Here is a 24,532-nt window from a genome sequence, read left to right on the forward strand (position 1 = left end):
CTTGTGGTAGCGGGTACAGCCGTTCCATGGCACGACCCACCTTCAGAGACGCTTCGGGGGTATCCCATTCCCTCGTGAGGAGCTGCAGGAACGAGTCGTGAATGGGAAAAGCCCGCGCCCTCGGGCGCAGGGCCGCCAGGACCGGATCTCCTTTTTTCGAGGATGTGACCACCGCCGGCGCTACTGGAGCAGGCGGGTCAGGCGGCGGATCCAGATCCAGCTCCTGAATGATGCGTGGGATGAGCTCGTCCAGCTCTTCCCTCTGGAAGAGGCGCAGCGTACGCGGGTCGTCCCCCTCCGTCGTGGCGTCCCCTTGCCCCAGATCCATGACGTCCGGATCAGTGTCCACTGGGTCCGGCGCCGCTCCCCCTGTCGCTGGCGAAACCCGAGCACGTGCGGGAAGGCGCGGGGCCCCCGCTCCCGCCGCAACGGGGGGGGGCCTGAGCCGCAGGCGAGGTCCGGCATGTCTTGGCAGGGGGGGGGTCCACCGGTGCATCCAGACCCTGCAGGAATGCCGTGTGCATAAGCAGGACAAACTCCGGGGAAAACCCCGGTCTCGCCGCGGGGGCTCTGGAGGGGGGCACGTCTGCGCTCTCCCGCCCCTGCGGGCCTTGCTCCGGCAGCAAGGTCGGGGGCGAATCCGGCTCCGACTCCCTGTCAGTCGACCTCTCCTGAGATACTTCGGGGCGCCGAGTGTTCAAGATGGCCGCCGTTCCCGCCAGGCCTGGGGGAGGGGACCGCCCCCGGCGCCCGGGCAGAGGAGCGAGAAAAGAGAAATCGGCGACGGGCTGTGAGGTGCCTTCCCCCCCGGGAAGGCACCGGGCACAGATGCCCTCCCTGGAGATGCGGGACCCCGGTTCGCCGCAAGCCGCGCAGCGCGTCGGCCGCGGCATCGTATCGCCGAAAAAACCGCGAAAAACGAAAGTTCACAAAAAGAATAAAAAAGTGAGGCTCGGGGTCCCGCGAGTCGAAACGCCGCCGCCGCGGGGGGGCCCGATGGCCTGCACTGCCCGCCGACGTGAGGAGTAAGACGGCGCGGGGGGGCCCTCCTGGCCGCACTACCCGCCAAAAACAAAAGCCTGCCTGCCTGCCTTCTCGAGCCGCCCACGAGGCGCTCAAGATGGCCGCTGTCAGTGTGGCAAGCGCGGAGAGGCCGGTGCTGCCGGCCTCTCCGCGAGGTACCAGGGGTTTTTGGGGAGCTGAAAGGCAAAAGAAACACCAACTTACCCCGTCTGTAGAATAGAAAAGAGAAGACACAAACAGAGGGTAAGCCACGCCTCCCCAAAGCTGAACCCCTCAATTAGTTAATTAACCCAATCAAATTTTTTTTTTTTTTTTTTTTTTAAAGAAACTTGATTCAAACCTGATTCAAAATAAATAGGCAATAGCCCAAGAAAAATCTGTCAAAGACAAAGTTAAAAGCTTATGCTGAATTGGGAGCACTCCAAATTCCCTACTCGCATCTGCTGGAGTCAGAAGATACTGAACTCCTGCAGAGGGGGTAGTTCTACTTATGGTGACGCCCCCTCAAAGCTTTGGCTGACTCCATCTGCTGGATCGGGGACACAACCCACGGTCTGGACTGATCCAGGTACGTACAGGGAACTGAGGATTACTCGCCAACTCTCCTCATAAAACATACCTCAACATGAATGCTTTAATTTCATAAAAACCTTTCCACAAGGTGGCAAGGTACACAATCCAAGACAATCAAATAAAGCCTTATACAACAGTACAATACAGCAATTATACACACACACCACACACACACATCATAAAGTAAACAAGTGCAAAGTAAAATATAACAAAAATACTAACATGTGACTAATCTAAATCAGGAAGATCATCAGTTCCAAGAGAAGGTTAATATTAGATTAGAACAGCCAGATCTTTACCAAGCATGCTTTCTTTTCAATAGGAGCTTCCGTGCGGCAGGTCCTTACAAAGAGGGAGCTGGAAAAAAAAGGCCTCTTGGGATGACTTTATTTGGCGAGGGGGTGAATAACTAGACAGCCAGTCGCCAAGAAAACATGGGTCTAGACCAGACCTGGGCAAGGGGCGGCCCGTGGGCCGAATCCAGCCCGCCTACTGTCTGTGACAGGCCCGCCCACTGCTGAGAGCAGAGGGAGAATGAGGCACACTGCCTTCCCTTGCAGAGGCAAGCCTTGCCCAGCACCGGCCAATCGGGCAGCCTGCCTTCGCTCCAGTTTCTTTCCTACATAAAAGAAAAGCAGGAAGCTTGTACCGTCACAGTTCCGCCTTTCCTGGTCCTTTATCTAATACCGGGTGAAAGCTGTGCAGGTCGTGGCTAAGGTGGAGGGTTCAGCTGGGCAGCCTCTGCTTTTTCCTCTCTAGGAATCCTTTGCTTTAAGTTCCAGGAAGCTCGCCTGATTTAGCAGCACAGAGCTCAGCTGTAAAAAAAAAAAAAAAAAAATGCCTTCGCTCGAGTCTTGCCCAGCACCGGCCAATCGAGGGAGCGGAGAATGAACTTTTTTTTACAGCGGGTTGCTTTTAATTGGGCTATTTTTCTGCCAGTCGCGTTTTTTTGGGCATGTTGGGCGGGACATGTGCTCTGTTACAGTGATTGGCTGCTGCTGCGATGAAGCCTGTCCATAGCAGGCGCACCCTATCCCTATAATTGCAGCAGTAAGCCAATCAGAGCAGGAGCTGCAAGGCTTGTTGGTGCACACGTCAGGAGCATATTTTGTGGGCGGACCCAGCCAGCACTGCACAGCGTCGCACGTGGGCGGAGCGCGAAGGCCAGGAGCACGGCATTGGAGCGCAACAGCAAAGGAATCCAGAGTGTGCAGCTACAGCCAGGTATCAGGAGGGAAGGAATGAGTATGTGGGGGCTAGAGATGTGCTTGGAGGGGGTAATGAGAGTGTGGGGGAGCCAGAGATGTGCTGGGAGGGGGGAATGAGAGTGTGGGGGAGCCAGAGATGTGCTGGGAGGGGGGAATGAGAGTGTGGGGGAGCCAGAGATGTGCTGGGAGGGGGGAATGAGAGTGTGGGGGAGCCAGAGATGTGCTGGGAGGGGGGAATGAGAGTGTGGGGGAGCCAGAGATGTGCTGGGAGGGGGGAATGAGAGTGTGGGGGAGCCAGAGATGTGCTGGGAGGGGGGAATGAGAGTGTGGAGGGGGCCAGAGATGTGCTGGGAGGGGGGAATGAGAGTGTGGGGGAGCCAGAGATGTGCTGGGAGGGGGGAATGAGAGTGTGGAGGGGGCCAGAGATGTGCTTGGAGGGGGTAATGAGAGTGTGGGGGAGCCAGAGATGTGCTGGGAGGGGGGAATGAGAGTGTGGGGGAGCCAGAGATGTGCTGGGAGGGGGGAATGAGAGTGTGGAGGGGGCCAGAGATGTGCTGGGAGGGGGGAATGAGAGTGTGGAGGGGGCCAGAGATGTGCTGGGAGGGGGGAATGAGAGTGTGGAGGGGGCCAGAGATGTGCTGGGAGGGGGGAATGAGAGTGTGGAGGGGGCCAGAGATGTGCTGGGAGGGGGGAATGAGAGTGTGGAGGGGGCCAGAGATGTGCTGGGAGGGGGGAATGAGAGTGTGGAGGGGGCCAGAGATGTGCTGGGAGGGGGGAATGAGAGTGTGGAGGGGGCCAGAGATGTGCTGGGAGGGGGGAATGAGAGTGTGGAGGGGGCCAGAGATGTGCTGGGAGGGGGGAATGAGAGTGTGGAGGGGGCCAGAGATGTGCTGGGAGGGGGGAATGAGAGTGTGGAGGGGGCCAGAGATGTGCTGGGAGGGGGGAATGAGAGTGTGGAGGGGGCCAGAGATGTGCTGGGAGGGGGGAATGAGAGTGTGGAGGGGGCCAGAGATGTGCTGGGAGGGGGGAATGAGAGTGTGGAGGGGGCCAGAGATGTGCTGGGAGGGGGGAATGATGTAATTAGGTCCTCCATATTTTCATTGAATCTTTATATTTAACTTACTGTTTGTTTATGAAGGGATAGTATATATACTATATACAGTATTGGGTAGAACTGAGTTAATTATATTAGTTCAGCCCTCTAAAACCATCCCAATTTCTCATGCGGCCCCATGGGAAAATTAATTGCCCACCCCTGGTCTAGACCATTAAGAGCCTTCAACACCTTGGTCCCAAAATAGAGAGGGAATCAAAGGCAGCTCTTCAGGACAGGGTACTAGTAGCCCTCTATTATATTTAAACATTTAATATTTCTATTCTGATTCTAATTTCCGCCACAAGTCTCGATTACGTACAGAACAATATTCAACTTTTAGGTGGATCCGTGTTCTTGTTCTTGGCTCTCTCTAGTCTGAAGCTCACACTACGTAGACTAAACCGGGTCAGCTCTAGCCTTCGAGCCTTCACTGGGGCTGGCTCATCCTCACACACAGTTCTCTCGTTTTTCCTGTCCTGATTTATGCTGTGGTGAGCTGGGTAAAATGAAAGTCAGTCAGGGCCAGTATATGTGACTGAATATGAGCACAGATGTTCACGCTCTGCCATCTCAACAATCAACCCAAACATGTCTGAATGGCAAGTGACTATTTTATTTCTCTGAAATATTGACTGACTGCTTATGTTTATCTTTATTAATACTTGATTAATCACAATTACAAATCTAAAACAAAGCGATGTACAAACAAAATAGACAAACCTAACAAAGCAATATACAGATAAAATAAAATTAGTAGTAAAAACTACAAATCAAATCTAAAAAAACAAAACAATAAAACATAACTAAATAAAGAGAAAATTCAAATAAGTAAAATGTCAAATAAACAATCCAAATAAGATTTTAGTGCCTTCCCAAATTTAAACAAATCTTTCTCAAGACAAATATTGAGAGAGAGAATTCCAAAGGTAAGGAGATAGGTAAGAAAAACAAATTTACACATGAGCTTTCAAAACAAATATTACGAATAGAAGGTAGCGGACCTGTCAAACTAAGAGGATTACAAAGCACATTAAAAAGAGCACAAGGAAAATGCATAATAAAATGATATAACTGTACCTTGAATACAAAGTGATCCCTAACCCCCGGCCCTGCCGAAAGCTTCCTAGAACAGTAAAGCCTTTAGATGTTTCCGAAATAAACAGAAGTCAACTGTAAGACGTAGAGGTTCCAGTAATGCATTCCACAATGATTGAAAAGGCAGGGTTTCTTGTTTCATGCAAGCCTTGCAGAGGTGTATGTGCTTTATCACAGAATTATGACCTAGCAAAAGTTGTGATTTTCATTTTTTTGTTCTTTGGGGCTGGCAATTTTCTTCTTCTGCCAGGCCCAAGAAACAAACAAACAAAAAAAATCACACAACTTTTGCAGGTCATAATCCTATGATAAAGCACACGCACTTCTGCAAAAGTATTTTATTAGAGAATGCATAATTAGTGCATCCACCAGTTACCAGAATGGAAGGGGAATAAATCACTAGACCAGTGATGATGAAGGCCAGTTTTTGGTACTCCAGGACTGGCGTTTCTATCGCTGCACTAGACTGTAGTGAGAGAGATATGGCTCTGTCTTGTCATTCGAGGTACCTGCACTATTTCTCCTACACCAGGGCTTCCCAAACCTGTCCTGAGGATCCCACAGCCAGTCGGGTTTTCAGGATATTCACAAGGAACATGCAGGAGAGAAATTTGCATATACAGAACCACCATGGCATGCAAATTTATCTCCTGCACATTCATTGTGGATATCCTGAAAGCCTGACTGGCTGGGGGGTCCTCCAGGGCAGGTTTGGGAACCACTGCTTCAGGGACGGCTCAAGGCAATCTGCTGCCCGAGGCAAGGGATGAGTTGGCACCCCATCCCTCCCGTCCCATCTCCCTTCAGCCGCACCTGGCCTGGCCTCCGCTGCGGCTCGCAGCGTCACTCCTCTCCTCCGCTGCCACTGGCCTGGGTCGGCGGCCGCACTAGGGGCAGGCAGTGTGAGGCGGACGCCACAGCGGTGTTCTGAGGGGGGCATTTTTTTGCCGCCTCAAAATTCTGCCGCCTGAAGTGGCCGCCTCACCCTGCCTCATTATAGAACCTGCCCCTGCACTGCTTTAGCGGTAGACGCAGTAGACCCAGATAAGCAGGCCGATGCAATAAAACACGCGTTTCCCTAACGTGAGCGCAGCCACCCCTCCTGGGCGCCCCATCTTATATTTAAATGAGCTGGCGCGTTAAAAAGGATGTGCTAGGAAGAAATTGTGCTTCCCTAGCACTCAAATGCATCAGGCCCCCAGGAGCTGTGGCTGTGCACTTACATATTGCTAAGGGCACTCAAGAATTAGTGTAAAAAAAAAAAAAACCAACTTTTCTGGACACACAATATACACGCAAGGGGCAAAACTGGCCTGGAGCGTATATATTGAGAGTCCAGAAATTTTTTTTTATAATCAATCTTTATTGTTAATCATCAAAAGTAATATTTTGGATTTTTTCATAAGCTCATGCTCGTGGACTGGCATTAAATTTGCCATGTTAAAAAGTGCACATTGGGTGCCCAGGGATTACTGTATCATGGAATTTACATGTGATGAGCACTACCTGCTACACAGGTGTTTGGACACGCTGATCCCCTTATTGCATTGGGTGTTAGTCTACTGTGTCCAAAACATGTGTCCAACCACGCGCGTTAACCTGTGTGCTAGGCTGGGCGCACTTTACTGCTTCAGCCCCAAAGAGCATTGCTATTTATTTATAATAATCCAGAACTGGCTAACTCCAGTCCTCCAGAGCTGCAAACAGGCTGGATTTTCATGATCTCTCTATCATTATTATACGTTCTATGTAAACCTATACGATGTGCATATGTTATCGGTATATAAAAACTCAGATAAATATCCACAATGAATACGTACGAGATAGATGTGCATGCACTGCCTCCACGTTTGCAAACGTATCTCATGCATATTCTTTCTAGGTATGCTTCAAACCGGGCCAGCTTGCGGCTCTCGAGGACTGGAGTTGGCCACCCCCTGCGTAGCCCCACCATGAACAGCATCTTAAGAAAAGAAAACGAAGCCCTCGCCTGGAGGAGCAGACCTGGTTTACAAAGGGCATTTTTTGTTTAGCACAGTCTTGTAGCGAGGCCGAAGTGGGACAGCAGAATGCAGTGACAGCCCCTCATCGCTGCCTGCTCGCCCTGCAGCCTGCTCATCCCTGAAGCCAAGGGCTGGGGAAGGATCAAGAGACGCACGGAAGGGCAAAAGAAGGGGGCGCGCGCCCGGGAGGCTTCTCCGTGCCCCGCGGGGGATCAGCGCGAGGGGGCCTGACTCACTCACCTGCAGCCGCTCTGCCCCGGGCCTGTACTTCCTCCCCGCTGCTGGGCCCAGGCGGGACTCCAGCTCCCGGCGTCCTTAGAGGGGAAGCCCCGCCCCCTCCCGGGCACTGCGCGCGCGCCTCTGGGCACAGCCAATGCTGAGGGAAACATTTACTAACCTTCTAACCTAGATTTACGTTTGGGATATCCGATCTGGGAATGGACGCTGGATAATCGTCCATGACCTCTCCATGTGGCGACATAAATCTGCCCTGGTGCCCCCACAGCTAGTCGATGTCGGGCTAATACACAATTAATAAGAATGACATAAATTTGCATATATAGGAGACCCACTATATGCAAATACATTTCATACATTCTGCAGAGCAAATCCTAGGGGCTGCAGGGTCACTAGGGCATGTTTGGAATCAGTGCTTCTTTTTAAGCTTATTGTTGTTATAGTTCATCTTATTATTATTATTATTGTAGTAGTTATATAGCAAGACTCAAAGCTACCAACAACATTAAAAATAAATTGGCACAGATTCAAGATTTTCACTTAGGAATGCAAAGCTGGAGAAATGACTACTAATAGCAAGAATATGCTAAGAGAAAAACAAGCTGCACCACTACTCTTTCCTCCTTTCCCTCTTTGAATGCTGGCATGGAGTTTTGACACCAGAAATAGCTGACATGGTATTTAATTTATTTATTTATATCCCACACCCTCCAAATGTTTGGAGAGGGGTTACAAAGCCACATACACAATCATAAGATAAAAACAATACAAACAGTAGAAATTAGATAAGATAAGAGTCTGACAATAACTGATACCTAGGTGGAAAAAGATATCACATGCAGAGAGCCTCAAATGATTGATATACTTCTGATAGATGGAAAATGAAGAGTCTAATCTGCTATCTCTGACACTTGCTTGAATAAGAACATTTTCAGTGCTCATTTGAGCATTTTTAGTTCACTAATGTTTCTGATTGTGAGCGGAGGAGAGTTGCAATGGACAATGCACGCTCTCATGTTTCATTTAAGTGAGCCCATTTAGAAGAAGGAATATCTAGTAAATTTTGAGTAGCTGACCGGAGATTACGGGATGGAGTGTGTATTCTTAAGTACAGAGAGGATCCGAGGGGATTTGACATTAATAAGATGTGGATAGTGACAGCAAGTTTAACACGTATCCTCTAGAGGATGGGAAGCCAATGGAGTGACAGCAACACTGGAGTGATGCGTTCTCTCATTTTTGTGCCTGTAAGGAGACATGCAGTGGTGTTTTGAATAATCTGTAGTGACTTTAGGACACATGCAGAAAGACCAATGTAGAGGGTGTTACAATAGTCCATATCAGAGACGATCAGTGATTGAAGCACTGTGTGTGTGAAATTATTTTAAGCAGCTAGTTAGCTTACGTGAAGAATTTTGTACCATCATGGAAAGTAGTGAAGCAGAAAATCACTGATATTATTAGTGTATTTGATATAAGGCCTATAAATTCTGAAAATAAATATGCCATTTTTCTTAGCCTGCTTGTAACAAAAAACAAGTCATGAGATCAGATATATTAAAGAGCAGTTACTCAGGAGGCTAACAGTGCAGCTATCAGAGGAAAACAGGACAGTAGCATCTTGGCCACACCTAACTGCTTGCTGATGTGATAAGGATAGCCCATTGGTGCCTCAAGAACACATGGGAGTAGCCCAGAGAAAAACAAATTAGGACAAAGGTTATCAGAATCAACATAAAAAGACCTATTTCAAGCTAACTGTTTGAAATCAGAGAAAGAACAGCTCAGACGAAGAGTTTTTGGACATTACCAGTGGTTAATGAAGTGCCTGATGAGCTGTTACTGGTTTTCTGGCGCTATGTTCCCAGATTTCCAAAGATATATCAGACTCACATTGGGTACGGTGAGGGGAAGTATTTTTGTGTATATTCCTTAATGCAAACTCTAATATTGTATGCTTTTATTGCTTATTCTCAGACTTATAAGTAAAACTTCTATACTTATAAATGTGTTATGTAATCTCTGACAAAATAATCACCAATTTTCCTACCCACTACACCATGCAAAAGTCTTCAGAGACTTTTCCAGATGTAGCTGCTTGCATTTTTCTAAATCTTAAATGCTAAAGCTTGGCTGATCGAGTCTCAGTGAAGCCTTTTCTAATTATTAGAGTTATACTTTCATTTCCAAATCAGTGCCCTGATTCTAATGTTAGATATTGCTTGTTGGAACTTGGAGCTTATTGGCTCAGTCAAAAGCCTTTCTTTTGTCCTGTAATATAATAATTCTCCATAGCTGTGATCCTCTGTATCCCTGCTGATTACAGTCTCTGACTAACGTGGGACATTGTCCATGTCAGTCCCAACCTTGCCTATTTCCTTTCTCCCCGACCACAACTTACCATCCCAGTACCCCCCTGCTCCCTCGCCCCCTTACCCCCCTAACAATTTCTCCCCTAAATACTTTCACCCTTTGTACCCAGTTCCCTCCACCCCCTCCTCTCCTTACCGCCTTCCCTTCCTCCCCCCCTCCACCAGATGCTAACCGTTCTCATGTGCACTCGCCCCCTTTCTTACTGTAAATAAGTTTCATATGTTAAGTGTCTCAAGTGCACATACCCCCTAATTTTGTATATTAGTTCCCTTTGCATATCTAATTCAAATTGAATGTAAATAGCTGTAACGTTGCCTGATGACTCTCCTCTCCTGTACTTTTGCATATCCTCCAGTTTTCCCCCTCCCCTGTTCATTGTATTTTCCTTTTCTCAGTTATTTGTAAACCGACATGATGTGTCCTACGAATGCTGGTATAAAAAAAAGTTTTAAATAAATAAAAATAAATATCTTATCAAGCTTCATCATTTCCTCTGGATGAATATTCTAAACTGCAAGTGGAGCGTGAAACCTCGTGATCCATTTTTCTTGGCTAGCACTTTCCTTGTTTTGGACATCATCCAGGGAGCAGCCTAAGGCTGTTGGAAAATCAGTCTTGCGATCCTGCATCTCCATCCCTTCAATCCAGGAAACATACATGTATGAGAATTTTCTCTTCACCCCCTTTTTGTTCTGTGTGTGCATGTATTTTTCTGTTTGTTTTCAGTCAGACTTTGACAAGTTGAATCAAGGTTCTTGTTTTCACAAGTAAAAGTAACCTCTGCAAAGTTAGCTGCTATTTTACTATGAATCCTGTCTCTCTGTCCTCCTCACACGCATACTCTGACTTCTTTTTCTGCACGTCACACTCATTTAGTATTTTCATACAAATCACTTTGGATAAAAGTAGCATGAGAAATAAATAACTGAACATGTCAATATTTGTTTAATGCAGTGGCTGCATCTTGCATTTTGGCCACACGATGGAGACGGAAGACCTCTCAAAACGTTCATTCAGAAGGAAGCAGCGGCTCCTGATTTGGTAAAGATTTTTGATCCCACAGAGCACTGGGTCAGATCAGGACTGGTTAGTTCAGATTATTACAAAGCTTGGTGGATAGGACCATGTGGGTGAAGGAAGAGGATGGCTCCGAGCATTGGATTCGGCAGAGAGCCAAAACAGACTTGGATATGGAGCGACATCCTCCAAGCAGTCAAGGATATATTCTTAGCAGCATGGACGAAATAATTGGGCCGGCTAGATCGGCCCATCAGCCTTTATTTTCCATCATCTACTATCACTGTGACAATAGCTTTTCTTAACGAGTATTGTACCCAATAATAATAAATTATATAGCACTCTATGCATCATGATCATAACTACCCTGACCCTGGCCCCAACAGTTTATCAGCTCAGACTTTTCTAAGACTACCCAGCATTATAAAATAGCACAAGAAGCCAGCTTCATTCAACAACTGCTTGAAATATTAAAAAGCTGCAGGAAATAATGTGGGAAGACCTAATTTTATTTTAACTTTGGTTTGAAAATAAGATTGCTAATGGGTTAAAAGTATTTAAAGTAGGTTGCAAGTTTGAAAGGTCAGAATCCTTGACAACACAGATGTGGGTAGAAAAGGACCATCTGGTCCACACAGTGTGCCCACTTGGACCTCCCTCCTGTGCTGTAACAGGTCTTACTCCATCTGGGGTCCTCTTCCCCCCCCTCCACCACTCAGGTCTTTCTGTGTCTAGCTTGAATTCTACCACAGTTCTGGCTCCTAGAACCTCTGATGGAAGTCGGTTTCATTACTGGAAGCAGGATCTTGGCTAGAAAAATGGATCCCAAGCATGTAATCAAACCTGATTTACTTTGAAAACGAGGTCTCCGAATTGCTTGTCTGCATGCAAAGTCTAAGATTTTACACACAGCATGGTTTGCATATACCTTCCCATTAGAAGGATTTACAACTTTGTGGCTGCCTCAGCAGCTGGCCAGAGAGAGCAAGACGAGAGGGAACACAAGGAAGGATGCGTTCTTTTCCCTTATTCATTTATGTAATTACGTCTTTGCTAGCAGCATCAGAGCAGTTTGCTCTGTCTGAGTTTGCGGCTCAGGGAGATTATACCATCGGCGGGCTGTTCACCTTCCATGCTTCGGGGGCTGGCACTGCGTTCCGGGAGACACCGGAGGTGGAGCACTGCGCCAGGTACGCAAAACTACAACCTGTCAAAATTACTTAATGGAGCTAAATCCATTCCGAAGCCCCTTCTCTTGCTGCAGGTGTTAAAGACTAAATCCTACGGCTTAGTTACTCCCCACGTTTATGATCTGCAATGGATGTGGTATGGTATTAGTTTGAGCTTCTCCACGTTTCCTTTTCTCATTGGCACCTTTTCAGAATGCCTTGACTACTATTCTTGGATTTGTTCTTTTATTACATTTATCTTTAAGTTATTTTCCAGTTCTGAGATCACAGTATTGATGTGGAATTATTCCTGTATGAGACACGGTCAGAAGGTCCCAGTCTCATTCCATTTATAAGTTTGCAGTTGTGAGCTGCAGCACAGGGAGGCCGAGTGAGGGAGGAGGGATTGGAATCCGGAGCTGCAGGTTTTACACTTCTGTGCTATGCCAACCCAACAGAAATTCAATAGTAAAAGACTTTTTAAAATAAAAAAAAAAGAAGTGTTTTAGGTTGTGTTTTGCAGACAGTACATATTCTCTGGCGGAGGACTTTGCTGCAATGGCTGAGCTAAAGTAATTTGGAAGGTGATATAAAATAGGGGAAAGACGTCAGCTCCTAGCATATGAAGACCAGCAGAGGATGGCTCTGACTGAGCTGGAATCCCAAAAGTGCAAACCAAAAAAAAAAAAAGCTACTGTCCTCATCCCTCTCCAGAAAAAGATCTTGCAAATGGATGCCAAGAGATACATGAATAACTTAGAATAGACTTAAATCATACCCAGCGCCTTATAACAGAACAGACGGTCACATACTTAGATAAATGATGATGTCATCAGTATGCAACATTTGGTTCCTCTTTGGGGTGCAGGTGTTAGGGGGTTCAATTATTTTCAAAACTAAGCTAGGACAGGTAGCCAAAGAGCCTCACTAGAAGAAACAGGCAGCCTTTGATATCCCATGGGCTGCAGGGCATGGCTTACCTCAGGCTTCTTTCTCTTCCTCCAGTTTTCGGATTAACATTCCAGGCTATCGCCATTTCCAAGCCATGAAGTTTGCAGTGCAGGAGATCAACAATTCTAGCAAGCTTCTCCCCAATATCACCTTGGGGTTCGAGGTCTTTGATGCATGCTACAAATACAACAGCATCCAGCCAGCACTGGATTTTCTCTCCAGAGATCGCCTTATCAATATACAGGAGAGCTACACCAGCTACACTCCTAAGGTGATTGCTGTTATTGGGCCAGACAGCAGCGATGCTGCTATTACCACAGGAAATATCTTCAACCTTTTGCTTATTCCACAGGTAATCACCTCTGAAAATATGTTGCCTAATTTCTAGATCCTGCATCTCCCCTTGATCACAAGATTTTTGGTCCTTATTTTGAATGCCTGTTGGATAATCAGTAAGTAACACTAACATTTGGGCATGCTATTAAGGTAAAGAGCACATGGCAGAGTAAGCTGAGGCTTCCAGCCATGGCAATCAATACTGTTCTTGTGCCAGCTAAGTCATAAAGGTACAGACTGAGTATTGCCCTACTGCATGTCTGCACTTGTAGTCTTGGGGAAATGATAACTACAAGCCCATGCAATCAGTGAATGAAAGCCAAGATGGCTCAGTCTGTTTTGTGAAACATCTAGAACTCAGGGTGTTATCAGACTGGCCAATCAGGATGCAGGGTTTTCTGAGGGTCTGAATTTTAAGTTCTCAGTTTGCATAAATTGGGGTTTTTATTTTTCTTCCAGATGAATTACTATGCCATCAGCAGCGTACTTAGCAACATGAAACTACCTTCTTGCTTCCAAACTGTTCCCAATTACAAAAAGCAGAAGCATGTGATTGTGGACATCTTGTTGAGATTTAACTGGACCTGGATTGCCATCCTGGGGAGTGGGGATGACTATGGGCAAGAAGGATTGCAACAGCTGTATGATGCTGCTTCTGCAGAGGGCATCTGTGTAGCTTACCAGGGACTGATCCCAGGGAAGATCCCAGACAGAAAGAAGGAATGGGAAGAAGAAGTTTCACTGATAATTCAGAATATTACCATGACCAAGGTTGGTGTCATTGTGGTCTTTGCCTTGGATGTCATCGCTATTGATTTCTTTCAGGCAGTGGTCGACACAGATCTCCCCAGGAAAGTATGGATTGCCTCCGAGACTTGGTCAGTCGCCAACATCATTTATGACCTCCCCAACGCCCACAGGTTGGGTGTGGTTGTTGGCATCGCCATGAAACATGTAGAAATCCCTGGCTTCACTGAACACTTGGTCCACTTGGTCAATCACAGCAGAGGAGGTCCAGTGAAAGTGGCCAAGGAGAACTGCAACCAGAACTGTGACAGCTGTTTGGAGGCAACACTGAGTGAGCTAGCGGGTCCTCCAGAGAGACGGGTGATCTTCAATGTTTATTCTGCAGTGTACGCTGTTGCCTACGCGCTGCATGATGTACTTGGCTGTAATCACACCCATTGCAATAAGAGGGCAGTCTACCCTTGGCAAGTAGGTATTCTCATGCAAGTTACTCTGCCTTGTAGAGTTTAGGGAATACTTGAAGACACCTATTACCTTGCAGTTTGAGTCATAACAGGTTTTTAGCATGAATTAAATGAAGTATGCGTGTTTCTTATCATCATTAAGACAGAAGATTTCGCTTTCTCCATTCAGCTATGTCTAATTTAGGCAGTAGTAAAAGCTGTAATGGCTCAAGTTGTTAGGCCTTGAAATCTTCCCCCCAAAAATCGACTCTGCATATTGCCTCTGTCCCCTTACAGGCAGGATAGTGTGCATCCTGAAACTAATTCTAAGGGACACTCACCCAGGGGCACATCTTGGATCATTTTCCTGAAGACTTTCCTATTATCTGCAAACTGGCAGGAGGAATTGTACTGATCACACACAGATTTACATGAGAACATGGGACTTAGGGAAAACAGCAGCAGCAGATTTCTATTTACAGAAGCTAAGACTGCTGCTAAAGTTTACATGGCTGTATTTATCCATTTAAATTAAGTACTGATTTGCTTTTGCTTGTTTGTTATGTTTAGTATAAGCTCATAAAATAGAACTCACATACAGGCAGTGTAATTAGGGTTCTCACCTCACCCAGATCATCCTAGAGAGGCTGCTCCATTCCTGGCCTTGCCCCATTGCAGACATGGAGAGGCAGTTCCTACTTTTCTTAAGGAAATCTGCACTTTCAGCTCCATGCAAACAATAGGACATTTCAGGACAAGATCAGCCTGTTCCTGTTGACCTGAGTGAGGCAGCAACCTTAAGAGTAATGAAAGCCGAAGCCCTGAGTCTTCAGGCTCTGCATCATTCTGTGAACCAGTTTCACTTTTCCTTAACCGGATCTATGCAGTGTGCTATAGATACATGGGTTCGTAAGACTCTGGCACCCGTACCATCTGCTTTAATTACATTGTGGTTGACAGCAGAAAAAGACCAGCTGGCCCATCCAGTCTGCCCAGTTATTCCTGTCCACACTGCAAGGATCCATCCCAATTGCCTGACACTGACCTTGTCCGCTTGTGAGACATCACTGCTTATTAAAGTTATTTTTTTTTTGTCTTCTTTGTTAAGTGCTGCTAGAAGTGATTGGGGCCAAATAACCTACGAAAGTTCTCATTTGTCTCTCTGTTATTTTAACCAGAGAAGTCTAAGGATCTATTTTACTACTTCAAAGAAAAATTACTGTCCACAAAATAAAATTTGCAGAGATCCCAAATGGCAATTTGAAGAGGCCTGTTTTTGGATTTCTGGTATTCTGGTACTTGCCGTGCTGATTTTAAATGGAAAAAGCAGGGCTTCAGATGCCAGAATAACAGGGTCACATGACCGGGCTGGAAGTAAAAGCGAGCCTTGATAATACTTTTAATTCTAAAAAGGTGGTCTGATGACATCATAAACCAAGAGGAAGGGCCAGTGGTTTCTGAGTCAATACAACACCAAAGCAGAGGCGTATAACATGCATCCTTGCTTTTACAAACCCAAGAAAGCTTGCCAAAAATGACACATTTCTGAAGACTGAAAAAGGTCTTGTAATATTTTGTTTACAATTTAGGATTTGTCTGCAAGGCTTACAACTGCAACTGGTTAAGAATTGCTCCTCCAAGTTCTTGCATTTTCTTTCAGGAATTTTATCCCAGACTTGAATCTGGCCTTTGATATAAGTAAACGACTAAGGTGGTTGACGCACACTGGGAATGATGGAATAATGATCCTTCCCCCCACTTTTCATAAACCCTTCCTCAGCTGGGATGGTATCTTGATGGCCCATGGCTGGAGGGAAGATTCTTTCAAGTCTATCCTGTCGGTGCCAGTAGGGGTCGCCACAATAGCAGTAGCTGCTGTCCCTTCCTCATGGGCGCTCGAGTGCAGCTGCAGCCCTTCAGGAGAGGAGACTGAAGTGGAGCACCATGGAGAGTGCTCCAGCCCTTCCACAGGAGTGGCCTGATTGATTGCACATTTCATCTCTGACCACTGCATTCCCTTACAGGTGACCGAAGCATTGAAACGAGTGAACTTTTCTCTCCTCAACAACATCCTTAATTTTGACCAGTACGGAGATTCTCCAGCCGGCTTTGACATCGTTTTCTGGAACTGGACGGGTAGAACGCCATTTGTAAAGGTCGGATCATATTCGAACTTTGGAAATCTTCAGATTCAAGCAGACCTGATCACCTGGAACACACAAAATAACACGGTCAGCCCATCATCATATTGCTAACCTTCCTGCAATCTCTCATACGCGTTTATATAGTAAAGGGCGGCAGAAAAAGGCCCCAGCAGTCCATCCTGGATCCCTGTAATTTGGTGATGAGAAACCTGTTTGTGCGAGGGCTCCATAATATCTAGAATTACCAGGCCATTGTTTTCAGTTGAGAGTTGGGCCTCATGATTGCCATTTACTTGCATTTGTGCCATTGCTAGGATTACCACCTGGCCCAGGCAAACCCTGAAAGGCAGATCCAGTTCTGGATCACACACCTAGCCCTTCTTTTCCTGGAGAAATTGGGGCTACGAGACCACAGAACTGAATTGGCCTGTCAGGACTGACCCAGGTCTGGAGGCAAACCTGACCAGTTGGCTCTGCATTCATATAGCCATTCATGTTGGGTCAAAACAGAATGAGATGACATCTCTTACACCATAAGGGAATCACTCGTTGCACTTTTCAAGAATTACTACAAACAGCTTTGCAGAAATTCAGTTGCCAGAGGAAAACACAAAAAAACAGATTTTTTACTACCATTTCACATGAGTAGGAGGCCACATGGTCAGTACACTACTGAGGTAGTTAGTTGGGCAGAAGTCTAACAACAAAGATGACCATTAAACTGATTTGGTCACGAGCCTGTTCTCTGTAAAGCTTGTTGCTATTTTTAGTTATCTGTAAACCGAGATGATGTTCCCAACGTATCCCGGTATATAAAAACACTTAAATAAATAAATAAATGGTTGCCAAGCATGGGCAGACTTTCTGTCCTTCTAAGGTACACAGTTCCAAGCTTTCTAATATTTCTTCACTGTACGCGGCATTGGATTTTAGTCATCACATTAAACTATAAAGTCTAACTGACAGGAACTGGTTTTCCAGTGGGCCACATTATTTATTTATTTATTTATTTATTTATTTATTTTTATATACCGCCGCTCATCAATGATATCACGTCGGTGTACATGGAACAAAAATACGCAGTTGCGTGTACATATAACAGAATAATAATAGCTGAATTCAACAGTACATTAAAACAGTAAAATATTGTATCAATAAACATTAAAACAGTAAAATATGGTATCAATAGACAACTAATTTAGTTAATATTAGATAATATAATAGAGTAAGGATGCCTTTGAATGCACAACTTAATCTAGTATCAGGGCAAAAATTGGGAGGGAAAGGGGGGGAGGGGAGCAAATTGGAGCAGGAGAGAAAGGGTTAGGAAGGAACAGGTTATATACATATATACAGAAGGCGGGATCAATGGTTATAAGAAAGAAAACAATATTACTAGGAATGAACAGAAGAGGGCATAGATAAACTATAATTAAGAGTAATAGATTAGATTAACGTGGAAAGATTGACAAACTAAGAAGGGAGTACTAAGAGTTAAGAAAGGTCAAAAAAGTTAGTAACAAGTAAGGAACAGGAGAGTTAAGGGGGGGAACACGTAATAATCAAGTGTAGGCTTTAGTAAAAAGCCAAGTTTTGAGCTTTTGCTTGAAGGTCTTAGAGGACAGTTCAAGGCGTAGGTCAGTAGGCATAGCATTCCATAGTTTAGGGCCAGCTATGGAAATGGCACGCGCTCTGGTGGATGCATATTTAAATAGTTTATGTGAAGGGGTTTGTAGTGTAGCAATATAAGGATTTCTAATTGGCCTATTGGAATTATTGAATTGAAAGGTGTTCGAGGGCCAGTTCATTTCTGGATTGTGGAGGGATTTGTGAATGAGTGATAATATCTTGTATTGTATACGATAGTGGACAGGGAGCCAGTGTAATTTCTTAAGAATGGGAGTAATGTGTTCCTTTGATGGAGTATTAGTTAGAATACGAGCTGTCGTATTTTGCAGGATTTGTAGTGGGTTTATGGAATTTTTAGGCAGACCTAGTAGTAACCCATTACAATAGTCAATTTTCGAAAAGACCATAGATTGTAACACAGTACGAAAGTCAGAGAAATGAAGTAGAGGTTTAAGTTTTTTAAGTGTATGGATCTTAAAGAAACATTCTTTAAGGGTAGCATTAATACATTTTTTAAGGGACATTTGATCATCTAATAGTACTCCTAGATCTCGGACTTGTTGAGAAAAATGTATGTGTGGTGGAATAATATTTATTGAGGGTGTAGCATGAAGGGGGGTAGGAGGTGAAATGACCATAAGTTCTGTTTTTGAGGAGTTAAGGGCAAGCTGGATGGAGTTTAAGAGATTAGTAATTGAAGTAATTGTGGATTGCCAGATTTCCAAGGTTTTTGGAATGGAGTCAGTAATGGGAATAAGAATTTGTACATCGTCAGCGTACAAAAAGTGAGGTAACTTGAGGTTTGAGAGGAGTTGGCAGAGGGGTAGAAGATAGATATTAAATAGGGTGGATGATAGTGAGGAGCCTTGGGGGACTCCCTGCGCAATGAGGATTTCTTTGGATTCATGGTTACCAACTTTTACTCTGTAGTGTCTGTCACTGAGGTATGAACTAAACCATTTGTGGGCATGTTCAGTTATACCTATATCAGAGAGGCGCTCAAGGAGGATCTGATGATTTACAGTATCAAAGGCGGCAGAAATATCCAATAAAATTAGGAGGTGGGATAATCCCTTATCTAAACTTTTGATTAGGTAATCAGAAAGAGAGAGCAGAAGGGTTTCTGTACTATGTAATTTCCGAAAACATTATTTTCCGAAAATAATTGGAAAATTCCGAAAACATAGTACAGAAAACATTCTGTACTATGTAAATTCCGAAAACATTAGTAGATTCCAGCATGCCATCCATACTTTGTGCTTCTCGGTTTGGAATGGAATCAGTGTGTAGCACTGATTGATCCTGAATGTGCATTTCCACAGCATCACCGTTACCTAATGCAACCGTTACATGCACAAGTTAAGCTAATTTTCAAAGCAGACTTATGCACACAGTTTGCCTTGAAAATTATACAAAAGTGTGCTCAGAAATTCACTTGCACAAAGTTACACCTGCTCTTCGCAACACGTAACTTGTGTGGGATAATTTAAGGGCACACTTTTTAAAATCAAAAGTACGTACAGGGATCCCAACTCTGCCCCCCCCCCACCGGAATGTCTTGTTTTTTGTGCACATAAAAGTGTGCACAATATCCGGTTTCATGTACACCTTTGCATGCAATTTTCTAACAAGGCATCCAATTGTATAAGCCCATGTTTGTGCATAGAAATGGCTCTGAATATTCACTCCTTCAAGTCCTACCTTCCGTTAGAGAAAGGAAAGAAGCTAATGATTGGATGAGTTGATTGTAAGGGCTCTGAAAGTATGATTTACCCCCAGTTCTTTCTTGGGTAAAAGAGGGGACTGGAAGCTGCTCTCTGTGAGCTCGTTGGAGTTACCAGATAACTTCAGAACTACCGACTGTCTCCTTCCTCACTGCAGATTAAGACATAATTGGCCATTTTTCAGTTTTAATTCATTAAAAAAAAAAATTCCCCAGTGCAAATTACTGTAGGTTTCTGCAGATGAAGGCGTCTTCCTGCCTTCTTCCTATAAAATATATTATTGGGACCAGCCCAGTGGCTTGAGCGCAGGGCCTCGCAGCACCTGAAATCAGCTCTCGTACAGAGAAGTCTTCTGGAGAAAGGGTGTTCTCCTCCCAAGCAATCTCTAACTCTTGTTTATTGTGAAATGTAGGTTCCTCCATCGATCTGTTCTCAGAAATGTCTGGCTGGCCAAGAGAAGAAACCAAAAGGAGCTCACAAGTGCTGTTTTATCTGCGTGAACTGTGCAGAAGGGACATTTCTGAATGACAATGGTTTGTAAAGCTGCTGCTGTTCACCCATTCTTCTGCTTACATTCCCTGCAACTCAAAGCTGCTGGGAAAATGGTAACTTGGGTTTCAGTGGAATGTGTATTGTTCTGACTTGGGGTTTTGTTTTCTGGGACTTTTCTTTGGGGGTGAGGGGTGGGTTGCTGCAACAATGTCTTTTGACAAAGAAAGTGCAATTGACTTCTGAAGGCTGTGCAAAGTATCGAAAAATGCATCGAGACCAGATAACTCTATCAGCAGATGAGCTTTTTAACTCAGTCCCCTTACAGGCAGGATACTTTCATTTTGACCCCAAGGCATTTTGGGTTTTGTAGTTCTATGCTATTGATAGAAAAAGGGGTGGAAACCCCAGACTATTATGGGATTGGTCCATCTGGTTTTGCAGTTCTTGATTGCCAATTTCAGCTTTGTTCCAATCCGTCTTCCCCTTTTTCTCCTTGTTTGTGATAGGTACCTGCACAAACTGTGGTGCAGATCAGTGGTCTCCAGAGAGAAGCATCAGCTGTTTCAACAAAACCAGGATATTTATTGAATGGAATGGCAAGGCGGCCATTGTACTGCTAACTGCAGCTGCAGTGGGCATCCTGTTTACACTGATCACCATCGTAGCCTTTGCCCTTCAGATACAGAGCCCCGTGGTCAAAGCTGCGGGTGGCAAAATGTGCTTCTTTATGTTATCTGCATTGAGCCTGGCATACCTATGCATCTTCTCCTTTATAGGGGAGCCCAGCAGCTTAAAATGCATCTTGAGGCACCCTACAATCAACACCGCCTTGACAGTTTGCTTCTCCTACATAGCAGTGAAATCTTTTCAGATTGTGTGCATATTCAAGATGGCCGCCAAGCTTCCCAAGGCCTACGACTACTGGGTGAAAAAAAATGGGCAGTATGTGGTTGTCTTTCTTCTCACCAGCATTCAGCTTTTCATTTCCTGCTTTTGGGTCTCCTTGAGGCCCCCCAGTGTTTCAAAAACAAACTTTGACCGGGACAAGTTGCTGCTGGAGTGCAACGAGGTCAGCTCAGTCATGAATGTCTTGGAGTTTGCTTACAACAGCCTACTCAGCCTGCTTTGCTTTGCATTTGCTTATGTGGGGAAGGGGCTGCCCAAGAATTACAGTGAGGCTAAGTGCATCACCTTTGCTATGCTAATTTACTTCATGGTCTGCATTTCCTTCTTCACTGCCCATCTGATAGATGTTAGTTATTACATAACAGCAATCAATGCCATTCTAGCTCTTGTCAGCCTTTTTGGCATCACAGGGGGTTACTTTTTACCAAAGTGCTATGTGATCCTGTGGAAGCCTGAATACAATACCACACAATACTTCCAGACTGCCATCCAGTCCTACACAAGGAGGAAGAGCACATTGAGCAGCAGATAAACAGTACCTGATTTACTTCCAAATAAAGTAGCATGTCATTTACACCCTCCAAAAACAGAAGTGCAAACTAGGACTGGAAGGGACCTAAGGCGTCATCTAGAATCACATCTAGGGTTGGAAGGGCCCTTAAGGGGGTCACAAAAATCTGAACAAAATAGTAAGGACCCCCAAAACCCCTTCCATCCCGCTGGAAGCTTCTGTCTGTTCCACAGCAGTGAGATGGGTCCCAGCCTGCGGCAGCAACTACATATGACTTCCGCCCGGAAGTGACATGTTACTTAGAATAGGACGACTAAACCTCATGAAGTTCTTTCCAATGCTATTCTTCTAGATGACCTCTTGAGGTCCCTCCCAATCCTAACTTTCTTTGATTCTACATCTGCTGGAGGGCCAGATTAATGGCCCTACCTGGATGAGGAGTTGGTGAGGGTCTGGGGAGAATCCCTCTCTCCAAGCAAAATCCACTGTAGCTGAACTATTATAGACTGATAGTATATCTGACCTTCTATTAAGATCTCCAATGACAGAGATTTCTAAACCCCTCACTCACCCCTGTAACTTGTTCCTTCCAGTGTACTTCTCCACTAGTTCCATTGCAGCTGGGCTTTATATATGTCCATCCCTTTGCATTCTGGGATTGAGCAGTGCAAAAGTTTAGAATAAAAATTCTGGGATTATTGGAGCTGAATCAAAACCAGAACTAGCTGAAAAAAGGGTAATGCTCAAACAGACTGCATAGGAAAGTCAGCAAAAAGACACCTAAGTTGCACCAATTTTCAAAGCAAACTGACGTCTGCCACCAAAACTACCTTCGCAAAATACAGCTGCTATTTGATGTGCACACGTTTGTAAATGCAAACCCCTCCCCTATTCCAGCTGCCAGGAATGCCTCTGCTCAGACCAGATAAACGTGTGCGTGAACGTAACACACATCCATAGCTGGGTGGTTTTATAAAAGACCACGGATATTCCTGCTGGGAGAAAGACTTTCCAAGCATTATACGAAGAGATAAGAGTTTTCATTTTGCTAAATTTGTGTGTTGTGCTCTGCATTTCATAACTTTCATTACAACCGTGTTATTAAAATAAAAATGTTAGAGACTGAAAATATGGGAAATAGGTTTGTTTTCATTATATACTACTGCTAACTATCCACACTGTGCATATATTAATACTATAGAGGGCATACACTTTAGGCTTGTTCACAGGTGCTGGTGTGCTAAGCATTTTCCCCCTAGACACAGAATAGGAAAAACCCTTTAATATTCTGGCCTCTTAAGAGAGGATCAATTGAGCCATTTACAGTTTTCAAAAGCAGAAATACAAACAGATTAAGGTTAAGTAACATGTTTAAGATTTCATGGTACGTGGAGGTGATGGGAACCTGATCCAAAAGACTCAGTGCTCTTCTGCAATGACTGTACTGGATGTCCTGCACTAAGATATGTTCTAATAAATATAATTTTTATCATGACAAAACTAACTGCAGTTTAGCTGTCTTTACCACAATCTCACGGCATGCTAGGAACTTTAACTTCACTATAACTATACAGCAGATTAAAGCAACAGAATATGCAGCAGCCACCACTAGGGGTGGTGATAAAGCAATAATTTTACTGAACAGTGAGGAAAGAAAGATTAAGAAAAGGGCAGAACGAGAGAGATGTGAAGAGCCTTACTTGGGAAGAGAAGGATTTTATTCATTTTATTTCTGCATTTAAATAGGGATTACATCCTTTATTGGAATGTGGCAGCATCAAAAGCTATAAACGAAGCTTGACCGACGTGCCGCAAATGCGCAGTAGAGACCAGCTCTACCGCGCATGTGCGGGCGGTCTGACGCTAAGAAAAAAAATGGCGGCGTCCAGTGGCAGCAGCGGGCGGCGGTACCGGCAGCGGGCGGCGACGGCGGTAGCGAGCGGCGGCGGTAGCGGCGGCGGCGGCGGTAGCGGGCGGCGGTAGCGGCCAGTAGCGAGGGAGGGACGGACTGAGTGGGAGGGAGTGACTGAGTGAGAGGGAGGGACTGAGTGGGAGGGAGGGATTGACTGAGGGGGAGGGACTGGGGGGGAGGGACTGAGTGAGAGGGAGGGAGTGGGACTGAGGGAGAGGGGACTGAGTGAGAGGGAGTGAGTGGGACTGAGGGAGGGAGTGGGACTGGGAGAGAGAGGGAGGGAGTGGGACTGAGTGAGAGAGAGAGAGGGGGGGAGGGAGTGACTGAGTGAGAGGGAGGGACTGAGTGGGAGGGAGGGATTGAGTGAGGGGGAGGGACTGAGAGGGGGAGGGACTGGGGGGAGGGACTGAGTGAGAGGGAGAGACTGAGTGGGAGGGAGGGATTGAGTGAGGGGGAGGGACTGGGGGGGGAGGGACTGAGTGAGAGGGAGGGGGGACTGAGTGAGAGGGAGTGAGTGGGACTGAGGGAGGGAGTGGGACTGAGGGAGGGAGTGGGACTGAGGGAGAGGGAGGGAGAGAGAGGGAGGGAGTGGGACAGTGAGAGGGAGGGGGAGGGAGAGAGTGAGACTGAGTGGGAGGGAGGGACTGAGTGAGAGGAGAGGGAGGGTGAGTGGGTGAGGGAGGGGGTGGTGAAGAGTGAGGGGAGAGAGAATGAGGGGGAGGTGAGAGACAGAGGGATGTAGCCCGTTTTAACGGGCTTAACGGCTTGTTTTACAATAAAAGAAACCATCAGGTACTGGCGGGTTCTGCAGCTCTGTGCTCTAAACATGTGACCACACTCTCGGACCGAGGAAGAACATTATCTATTTATGTAGATTGTTGTTTACTAGACATCCATGAACAAAATCACTCAGATACCTGGAAACATAAGTAGTGCTAGGTCC

General features: G+C 45.6%; 2 protein-coding genes and 1 long non-coding RNA gene across 8 annotated transcripts in view; 2 read left to right on the top strand and 1 right to left on the bottom strand.

The window, feature by feature from the left end:
- The window catches only part of MIB2 (mindbomb E3 ubiquitin protein ligase 2), a gene marked incomplete at its 3' end in the record, with an annotated part of 41,541 nt that extends 39,136 nt beyond the window's left edge, over positions 1–2,405 (bottom strand). For 2 of the 6 annotated variants that reach the window (XM_029578624.1, XM_029578625.1), the window contains 1 exon segment: positions 2,246–2,405. Coding sequence is in view for 2 of the 6 variants with exons in the window: in XM_029578623.1 (XP_029434483.1) it covers positions 1,896–1,902 (7 nt within the window). 6 annotated transcript variants of the gene reach the window in all.
- Positions 2,406–2,580: 175 nt separating this feature from the next.
- Positions 2,581–8,957, top strand: LOC115077116. The gene is made up of 2 exons (XR_003852955.1): positions 2,581–2,820; positions 6,878–8,957. It is a non-coding gene; the product is annotated as an uncharacterized LOC115077116 (long non-coding RNA).
- Positions 8,958–12,665: 3,708 nt separating this feature from the next.
- On the top strand, positions 12,666–23,148 carry TAS1R2 (taste 1 receptor member 2). Its single transcript, XM_029579313.1, has 5 exons — positions 12,666–13,097; positions 13,541–14,296; positions 16,296–16,502; positions 20,181–20,301; positions 20,767–23,148. Exons 1-5 carry the CDS (start codon positions 12,840–12,842, stop codon positions 21,696–21,698), a joined length of 2,274 nt encoding a protein of 757 aa, XP_029435173.1. The 5' UTR covers positions 12,666–12,839; the 3' UTR covers positions 21,699–23,148.
- The last annotated feature ends 1,384 nt before the right edge of the window (positions 23,149–24,532 follow it).

The sequence above is a fragment of the Rhinatrema bivittatum genome, chromosome 15 (genome assembly GCF_901001135.1).
Source record: "Rhinatrema bivittatum chromosome 15, aRhiBiv1.1, whole genome shotgun sequence".
Lineage (NCBI taxonomy): Eukaryota > Metazoa > Chordata > Amphibia > Gymnophiona > Rhinatrematidae > Rhinatrema > Rhinatrema bivittatum.